The sequence below is a fragment of the Balaenoptera borealis genome (genome assembly GCF_965194805.1).
Source record: "Balaenoptera borealis genome assembly, chromosome: 11".
Taxonomy (NCBI): Eukaryota; Metazoa; Chordata; class Mammalia; order Artiodactyla; family Balaenopteridae; genus Balaenoptera; species Balaenoptera borealis.
Genome location: NC_138868.1, coordinates 64,286,478 through 64,296,817, shown reverse-complemented (window position 1 = coordinate 64,296,817; position 10,340 = coordinate 64,286,478). Strand labels below are relative to the sequence as shown.

At 40.7% G+C, this 10,340-nt stretch overlaps 1 protein-coding gene across 1 annotated transcript in view; it reads right to left on the bottom strand.

The window, feature by feature from the left end:
• Positions 1-10,340, bottom strand: part of CCDC83 (coiled-coil domain containing 83) — a 62,162-nt gene that overhangs the window by 20,686 nt on the left and 31,136 nt on the right. Inside the window, exons 7-10 of the mRNA XM_082342262.1 lie at positions 8,409-8,530; positions 7,076-7,141; positions 4,825-4,928; positions 3,949-4,151 (exon numbers count right to left, since the gene is read on the bottom strand). Of these exons, the coding sequence (XP_082198388.1) occupies positions 3,949-4,151; positions 4,825-4,928; positions 7,076-7,141; positions 8,409-8,530 (495 nt within the window). The remainder of the gene's footprint in view (positions 1-3,948; positions 4,152-4,824; positions 4,929-7,075; positions 7,142-8,408; positions 8,531-10,340) is intronic.

Sequence of the window (10,340 nt, the reverse complement as noted above, 5' to 3'; positions counted from 1 at the left end):
CAGGTTTTATTTACTATAGTTGGCCTCTATGTGACAGATTTCATTGCCCTCCTAATTGTCTGAATGCTGTATAACATGTGAAATATGAGAGCTACTGTAAATAAAAACCACTCAGTAAAGTTATATACCCAGTGGGGGCATGGTAGGCAAATCTCCCAAAGAGCAGGCAGCAAGGCTTGCAGGCTTGTCTTTTGGGGGCTTGAGCTGGGGAGGGAACATCAACTACAGTGGGGAGATAATATTCTCTGCAAGCTCTTTAATTGGTAAAAGGAAGTAGGAAGCATTGGCTGCATTTGTATAGCCCTCTGCTGGCCAGGATATAACCACAGCAGAGTTTTCTATATTATTCAAGAAGAAAATGAATGATCTGCAAACATCTTTGATGATAAATATCTTAATATTGAGCAAATCTACATGGGTTTTACACATTTCACAGGATCTACTGTAGATATAAAACTTACCACATTCTGTCAAACTGAATATAGTTTCAGATATCAACAAACAGAATTAGAAGTCTAATTTATATGAAATCCCACAGCTAACCCCAAACTGAGTTGAAACAGCTCCAGCCCTACCCAATGTGCCTTCCTCTTGGAAGCCTCTCCAAGCCGTAACTCCTTCTTTTGGATTCCTTCAACACTTCAACAAACCTTTCCTGAGTGCCCACTATGTGCCAGGCTGTGTACCAAGTGCTGGGGCAAAAGACTGGTCAGGGAGACAGATACAGGCAGTACATTCCTCCTGTAGAGTAATCAATGATTTTCTTACCGGTTTTCTACTAGCATGTACACTGTTTAGGGTAGGGCCTGCCACATAGGCATCTTTGAGACTTCATTTCTTCCTTTTCTCCCCCTTAAATTCTCAAGCATCTAACAAGTACCTGGCATGTTGTGAGGGTCTCAATAAGCATTTATTAGAATTTAGGAGAATCAAAGAATGAAAAAGGAAGGCAATGTTTTATTAATATTTCTCAAAAATTCATACAACTGTATCTAGCTTTTAAAATACATAATTATAGAGCTACAATAAATGCGAGATAGGAGAAAAGTAAATTGATGGAAGTCTACCGTATATTTCAGAACCATCTGGAGCAGGATTCTGAAGTAATATACTCTTATTAGTCTGCTTGAACTGCCATAGCAAAATACCACAGGCTGAGTGGCTAAAACAACAGAACTTTATTTCTCACAGTTCTGGAGGCTGGGAAGTCCAAGATTAGGATGCCAGCCAGCATGATTGGGTTCTGGTGAGAGCATCTTCCTGGCTGGCAGTTGGCTGCCTTCTCACAGTGTTCTCACAAGGCAAAGCCTCTTCTTATAAGGTCACAGTCCTATGAGATTAGGGCCCACCTTCATGACCTCATATAACCTTAATTAACTCCTAAAGCCCGTATCTCCAGATACAGTCATATTGTGTGTTAGGGCTTCAACATATGAATTTGTGGGAGGGGCAGGGACAAAATTCAGTCTGTAGCACGTACAATACCGTTTCCACCACATCAAAAACTTCTGTGGAAAGTAAGGTCTTAGAAGAGAATGTAGGCAAAACATTCTCTGACATAAATCATACCAGTGTTTCCTTAGGTCAGTCTTCTACAGCAATAGAAATCAAAGTGAAAATAAACAAATGGGACTTAAACTTACAAGCTTCTGCACAGCAAAGGAAACCATAAACAAAAGGAAAAGACAACCTACAGAATGGGAGAAAATATTTGCAAATGACACAACCAACAAGGGCTTAATTTCCAAAATGTACGAACAGCTCATACAACTCGACAACAAAAAAACAACCCAATCAAAAAATGGGCCTAAAGAGCCATTTCTTCAAAGAAGAAATACAGATGGCCAATAGGCACATGAAAAGACGCTCAACATCGCTAATTATTAGAGAAATGCAAATCAAAACTGCAATGGGTTACCACCTCACGCTGGTCAGAATGGCCATCATTAAAATGTCCACAAATAACAAATGCTGGGGAGGGTGTGGAGAAAAGGGAACCCTCCTGCATGGTTGGTGGGAATGTAAGTTGGTGCAGCCACTATGGACAACAGTATGGACGTTCCTCAGAAAACTAAAAGTAGAATTACCATATGATCCAGCAATGCCACTCCTGGGCATATACCCAGATGAAACTATAATTCAAAAAGATACATGCACCCCTATGTTCATAGCAGCACTATTCACAATAGCCAAGACATAGAAAAAGCCTAAATGTCCATCAACAGATGAATGGATAAAGAAGATGTGGTACATATATACAATGGAATATTACTCAGCCATAAAAAAAGAATGAAATAATGCCATTTGCAGCAACATGGATGCAACTACAGATTATCATACTAAGTAAAGTAAGTCAGACAGAGAAAGACAAATACCATATGATATCACATGTGTGGAATCTAAAATATGACACAAATGAACCTATCTATGAAACAGAAAATCAGAGACATAGAGAATAGACTGGTGGTTTGCCAAGGGGGAGAGGGGGGTGGGAGAAGGGAGGAGTGGGAGTTTGGGGTTAGCAGATGCAAACTGGTATACATAGAATGGATAAACAACAAGGTCCTACTGTATAGCAAAGGGAACTATATTCAATATCCTGTGATAAACCATAATGGAAAAGAATATGAAGAAGAATATATATATATATATATATATATATATATACATGTATAACTGAGTCACTTTGCTGTACAGCAGCAATTAACACAACATTGTAAGTCAACTTAAATAAAAAAGAAATTTAAATAAATTCAATGGATAAAAGCAAAAAAAAAAGTAAGGTTTTTCATTCAACCAAATGGTATGCAATTTTGGAATTTTATACACAGTTTTCCACTAGCATGAGGTTATTGTAACATACAAGGCATCATGATTCTAAGATACTCATGGGGGTGTTTGAGTGTTATAGAGACTAGAGCTTTAGTCTTTAAATTATCACTTGATGGTAGCAGGACTGAGTTGTACTTAGTTAAAATGGTTTTTGTTGATTTATTCAGTTTCTTTTGCTTTCTTAATCACTCTTTCTCCTACCAGACTTTAAGTTCTAGGAGAACTTTCAAGGTTATTGGTAGTACCAAGAGGGAAAACAGCAAGGGGTGGATGTGAAAGTGACTGGAATGTACCAAAAGATTTTAAAATTAAAAGGCTTGGTAATGTAGGTTTCACCTAATGGTACATGTGACTGTTTGTACTTTCCAAAGATGGTCATACTAATATACATCCTATCCCACATGCTTTTCTTACAATGTGATGCTGACCTTTCTCTTTCAAGATGCAGGAGCTACATTGTTTCTCTTTGGGTGGAACTTTGTAGCTACATCAACAAATAGAATATGATGGAAGTGTTGGTGTAAGATTTCCGAGGCTAAGTCATATGAAACATTTGGTCTCTGGGACTGATTGCTTTGGAAGAAGCCAGATACTGTAACAAAGGGACAATAAAAGTGCCCTGTAAGGAGGCCCATGTGAAGAAGAACTGAGGCCCCCAGCTTAGCCAGCATCAACTTGCCAGCCATGTGAGTGAGCCACCTTGGAAGTGGCTCTTCCTGCCCAAATCAAGCCTTCAGCCAAATATAACTGCACCTTCTAGAGAACCCAAGTGAGGACTGTCCACTGGTGACCTTCCCAAATTTCTAACCAACAGAAGCCCTGAAAGAGAATAAATGATTATTGTTATAAGCCACTAATTCTTGAGGTAATTTGTTATGTAGCACTAGATAACTTACATGGTACACTAGTAATGGATGTCTATAAATGAATATATGTAGTAAGTTGGGCAAGGGTAGGAGTGAAAATAGTATCTAGTGACAGACATGAATGGTTGGCAAATTTTACTAATAATTGCAAATAGAATTTTTCAGCATCCATACTTTAGGTTAATTTTCTCCACTAACTAATAAAGCAACATTTTCTCTAGTAGTCAAGATGTTTTGTCATGAATCTTACCTTGAAATCCCGCTCATCCTCATACAGTAAGTATTTCATATCAGAGGCTCCAAACTCTATACTTGAACTCTCTTCTTCATCTATCTTCAGATGCTGGCCGTATCTGCTGCTCTCCTCATGACTAAGATGTAAAGCACTGCTCCCAAGTGATAAGCTCAACAAGTCTCTACTTTTTACTTCTGCAGGTTGCAATTGTGACTTTTCTGGGATGAGTGCAAAGAAATTAATTATGTACAATTTTTGAACAGATTAAAAATAAAAATACAATACATACTTTGTCACATTTTATTGTTTTTTCAGTTTTAGTTTTTTTTGAATTGAAATATGGTTGCTTTACTATGTTGTGTTAGTTTCTGGTGTACAGCAAAGTGATTCAGATATATATATACACTCCTCTGTCACATTTTAAATTTGAAAGACCTTTGAGAATCTCCTGGAGGAGACAAGTTTGAGAATTAGAAATGTAGAATCTAGGTATTAAAGTGAGAGTGAGTCCTATTATTAGAAACCACATCTAAGTTGTGTTTCCTTCTGTTAGCTAATAAGTGATAATAATCACATGGGGACCTGTGAGTGTGTTGGTATTTTGGTTGGCTGGCTAAATTGGAGCACAAACCGTGCCAGTGTAGACATCATTCCATCCCTCTCTACCAGTGTCTATTTAATTCACTGTGACACATGGTGACTTTGATTTGAAAATAAGACTAGAGAAAGGAGATGGGTTAGGTAAGCTCTGCAAGAACAAGAGAAATATGGAGGAGCTGGCAGGCATCTATTCCCTGAATAGCTCTCTGATATAAGGTTCCTGTCCATAATAAGAAGCGCAATTAAGTGTTTGTCAACTTTTTAAAAATCACCATTACAATAAAATAATACCTATATATGTTTCTGGCAACTCCAAAGGCATTTCTTCATGTGGCACTTCCTGTCCAACAGCTTGAGCAAGATATAGTCGCCTAAAAACAAATAAGAAAAGTAGTCTGTCAGTCAACAAATATTGTACCACCTGCTCAGTAGTGTCTTATCTCTCTGCTGGGTGCTGGCAACACAGATGAAAAAGGGGGCATCAGGCCCGGTGGGGTGGCAGACAGGCTTACAGTGTTTTATGGTGATGGTTTGTACCATGATGGGTAATTATGTGAGGAGCATAGTGTCAGGGGTGCCGTGGGGCAGAGAGAAGCAGCACCGGATTTAGCCTTAGGGGGTAAGGAAAGGTTTCCAGGAGGAGATGAAACCTGAGTTGAGTCTTGAAACACCAGGGGCTGTTTGCCAGGGAAGAGCTTGGGGTGAGGGGAGGGCATCCCATGATGAGGAAATAACAGACTTAAAGTCCCAGAAATGAGACTGATCATGACACCAGTTATGTCACTGTTGCAGGGAATCCAGATGAGGAATGGGATGGGATTTGAGATAAAGAGAAGAAGAGAAAGACAGCAGTAGGAATCCAAGATGACACCTAGGTTCTGGCTCTGGCTGAGTGGCGTGTTCCAGCTACAAGCCTGGTGAGTTTGCGTCTGCTGTTGCAACTCTCTGCGCTGCAGAGGCCAGTGGAATTTTCAGTCAGAAGACATGATACCTTGAAAGCTCCGTACAGCATTGCCATGAAGTTTGCCTGAAGCTAGCATGAAGCAAGTGCCCCTTGCAGATGCGCCCGCCACACTTCGTGCTTAGCAACTCAGCAACCAGAGTGAATCCCCTGAATTACAGGCTGTCAGTTACTTAAAGACCACGAAGGAAGTGTTATCTGCGATGCTTAAAGCTCCAGCAAATAATGTAACTACATACAATATTTATATCTTAAAACCTTCTTAAGAGTTAACTTAGTGAAGCTCTGGTCTGCAGGTGGACAGGTCTGAGGCCACAGAGTTCTCTCCTTGCCTGGTTTTACTCTTTTGAATAACTAAGATCTTACTAAACGCCGTAACCTTCTGAAGTCTGGCTTCTCTCTTAATCATTAGTTTATTGTCACTTTTGTACCACCACAGGGCAGCAACGCTTGTTATAGAAAATATTTTACAGAACGTTATCATATGAACTAGCGTTAGATTTGAGGTACTGGTCCACCTAGGCTCAGCTCTGCGGCACCGGAGTCCCTGGGAAGTCACCTGTAGCTTACTCAGCTCACCTAATGTATCAGACAAATACTATGATGTTCTGTGGGAGTCAGGAAGGGAAAAAGTTTGGGGAGCTCTGGATGGGAAATATAGTAACTCTATTAGCTAGAATACCCCATTCTTCATCCAAATAAGGAAGTTTTTATATGTTTACTGGGTACTGTTCATGTCTGTTTCTCACCCTACCAGAATATACAGGACTAAATTCTCAACAAAGAGGTGGAAAGAGCAGTTTCCATAAATTACACAGTATGTGTTAACATTTCTTTGACTTGAAAATGGATACAGGAAAAGCTCCTGAATTTTTCCTTCTGGATAAGCATTGTAACAGATAATTGAGGGTTTACACATTTCTCTGTTTCTTTATTTGGGTCTTTCTAAGATGTCCTAAACACTTGTCTCAAGGACAATCTAGCAAGGAAGCAGATGTTTAAAAAGTAGTCACTACTGTGATAAATGCTAGTTACAAAGGACAAGTTCAGTGTGCCATGGAGGCATATACCGGGCACCTAACCCAGTTCTTATAAATGTTGCCCATGCGGTTTCTTTTCCCTCGGACAGATTTTGAATTCATCTCTCCCGACTCTGAAACAAGACTAAGCACTCAGGTCTCTCACTAAAGAAAACCGCCCCACAAAGCATTGATGAACAATGTGGATTTTACAGAAGATTTCTGTGGGGAAGCTAGAGGATAGGTTTAAATTGCATACAATACAGCAAACAACTTAATGAAAATCGCCATTAAAAGTTTCTCATCTCCCTTTCCTGTCCTTGCCAAGCTCTCTCTGGCCAATGAAAGGTTTCCCCTTTATTATAATGAGCACTTCACATCCACACCAGCAGCAAATCAGGTGCGCTAGACAGAGCTGACCAAAGCAGGAAGTGGGGTTGGCAGTTTCCAGGGTAGCTCTTTCCTAAGGGTTGCCTGGTTCGGAAGGGAGAAAAAGAACACAGCGGACGACAGGTGGAGCAGTGGTTAGAAGGCACAGCTGGCAGAGATTCGGCATGATCACAAAGAAAGTGGTGGCAGCAGCAGGTGCTTCGGGGTAGAGGCGGGACGGGAGTGTGGAGCTGGAGACCTGATCATAGGGAGGGAGGCTGGCAGGCAAAAGAGAGCATTGCCTGCTGGGGGGACAGTGAGACCCCCACCCCCTAGGGACCCTCAAGGGCATCAGCTCAAGAGACTGGAAGTACAGGAGTCCAGTAATCAGCCAATTCCTTCAGCCTGACTGCCCACCTCATTTACACTGGTACCTGTGGCTCCAGGGCAGCGCACATAGACTGTGGAAGGGAGGCAGGTGGCCTCTTTCTCTGTCCTGCCTCACCCAGTGTTCAGCCTATACAGTAATTGCACCATCTCCCAGTTTCTCCAATCTTGTATCCCGACACCCATCACTTAGCTCAGCAAACAAAAACCCCCCAACTTGTATCCACCCTTCTTGGAGCACATTAGGAAGTTTGCCAACAATAAATACTTTATTATGTCTCAAATAGTATTTTTTTCCACGCCACACAAGCAATAGACCTACTCAGGTGGAAATGTTTTCCTGACCCTTCCACCATGTTGAACTTCTCTGCCCAGATGCAGATGTTTCTCTCCCATCTTGCACATGTACACCTTACATTTGTGTGATTTAGTTCCTCTATCTTCCTAAGCATGTTACTGTTTAGGTTACTTCTTGTTTCTGATTACTTGTCTAAATTATGAATGCCACTTTGGGTTTTAATACCACATTCCAGGGCTCTAATTTTCCATCAAGATTGGTATATTAAGACTTTTTTTTTGTCAGGTAAGGAAAAGAGATAACCTAAACTACAAAGCCATATACATATTTGATTTCTCTCATGCAGGAATAAATGTGACTTGGAATGCCAGGCTATTTTCTCTGCCTAGAAAGTATTTTGCCTCTTTCATTAACTATCAAAGGAAACCATTCTATAATCCACAAGGTAACCAGACGCTCAGAACATCTCCAGGAGCTCCCATCAAGTTGATCACTTCCTCCTGTGTGCTGGCATCGAACCCCGTACCTCTTCCGCTGTACTGTTATGCATTTATTTTTATGCCCAATTCCCCTGCTGGCCCAGAGGCTTCTGAAGGACAGCAGTTGTGACATTCATGTTAAGTGTTTGCTACTATGACCACAGTGCACTGTTAGAAAAAGCAAGTCGAAGTCTGCACTGGACCAGTGGTCGGTTGTAATGATCTTATACCTTCCCCATGGCCATTTTGTGAGTTCCTTTCTTTTCAACTATTAAAAAATTGTCATCTTAAAAAAAAATAACAACTTTTTACAGATACAAATGTTTAAAAAAAATACTTTCTAGATATGTAACGACTCTCACCTGGGTATTTTGAGATCCACAAGTCTGCAGTTGAGCAGCTGATCAATAAGCACCAAATTTTCTCCTTCCAGCTCATGAATAGCATGTTCCAGTTCTTCCACTTCCTTCCTGTGATTTGCGATCTATTCTCAGGAAAAGAGAATGGGTGTTAGTACTTATGGACTTAGTTCTAGCTAGTCCTCTGTAAAAAATTCAACTTTTAAAAGTGCATTTGTGGTACTTCCCTGGTGGTGCAGTGGTTAAGAATCCACCTGCCAATGCAGGAGACACAGGTTCGAGCCCTGGTCCAGGAATATCATCCCACATGCCGTGGAGCAACTAAGCCCGTGCGCCACAACTCCTGAGCCTGTGTGCCACAACTACTGAAGCCCACACACCTAGAGCCAGTGCTCTGCAACAGGAGAAGCCACCGCAATGAGAAGCCCACGCACCACAACGAAGAGTAGCCCCCGCTCACCGCAACTAGAGAAAGCCCGTGCAGCAACGAAGACCCAACAGCAGCCAAAAATGAATAAATTAATTAATTTTTTAAAAAAAGTGCATTTGCCTGAGGGGAAGATCTATCCTGTATTATTTATTACTGGGTTTGCTCTAAGAAGGAATGGGTGGGACTTTTTTCCTGGTCATTTGCAGAACTTGGTTGCATGATTAGGCAGTTATTACAGAATGGCAGGAGTAGTCCTTTCCTACTCTTCAGAAACATCACTGGATTTATCTGAGCTGGAGGCAGAGATAAATAAGAAAATAAGACTAATTTATCACTCTGGTGTTAGTAGCTAAATGAGGCTCTATCTAAGGTTAATTATAAACAACACAATGAAAACTAATAACACTGGGAAAAAATCTTTATTATGGCATTTAAAAAAGAGAAGTACAGGCCTAGGAGCCCTTTCTATCAGCCTCTACAAGACAATTATATTCTCTCTTGAGTGTGCTGGAGTCATTCCGAGAAACATCAGAGAGATGAAATGTTGTTCATTCATTCATTCATGTAATTGTACTGTATGCCTACTATGTGTCAAAAACTATAGTACACTTTGGGAACAAAGGATCAATAAGATACAATAACCTTCAAGGATCTCTTAGTTTAATGGGAAAGAGTGATAGCAACAGAAAATAGTGTGATAAAATCATAATGGAAGCCATCCAGGGACTGTGGGAGAGATAGAGGTTCACCCTATGTCTGCCAGGTGTGAGGGGGTAAGGGGGAGTTAATGGAAGAGATGACTTCTCTTCTGGATCTTGAAGGCCAAGTAGAGATTCTCTAGCAGACAAGAGAGGATATATTCTAGGCAGAAGGAGCCACATGGATAAAGGCACATGTGCCTGCTATCCACATTTTGGTGTGGATAGAAATAAAATGGGAATGGGGTGAAGTAGAAGAACTGGACAAGTAGGAGAGCCAAGTAATGCTAAAGAGTCTGATTTCTATCTCGCAGGTGATGGAAGGTCCTTCATAGACATAGCAGGCTTAATTAACGTTTACTGAAGAAATGTGGCTAACTCAAACACGAGCAAAATTTGCTGGTTCTGTTGATAGAGTTCCCATCAATCTTTAAGAAATGTATTTTGATAACTTTTGTCTAAAGAAGGCTTGATTGTGGGAAGACTATATAGAAGAATGTGACTAGATAGAATCCCCACCTTCCCTCTCTGCCCCCCAAAACAGCATGAGCTGGATTGAGAGGTGCTCGTGTGGAGAAGTCAGGACAATAGAAGAATTAGAAATAAGACTATAAAATAGAAAGTGATCGGCTGGTGAGAATGATAAACTGGAAAAAGTAATGAGTCTCGAGGGAATATGATGAAATAAAGGCACAGGGTAGGGGTTTCGATTCAGTATCTCTTGTTAGGAGTTGCCAAGAGCATAACTGAGATGAGTACTTAGAAAAAGATGACTAACATTTTTGATTTGTAGTTGAAATTATTGTA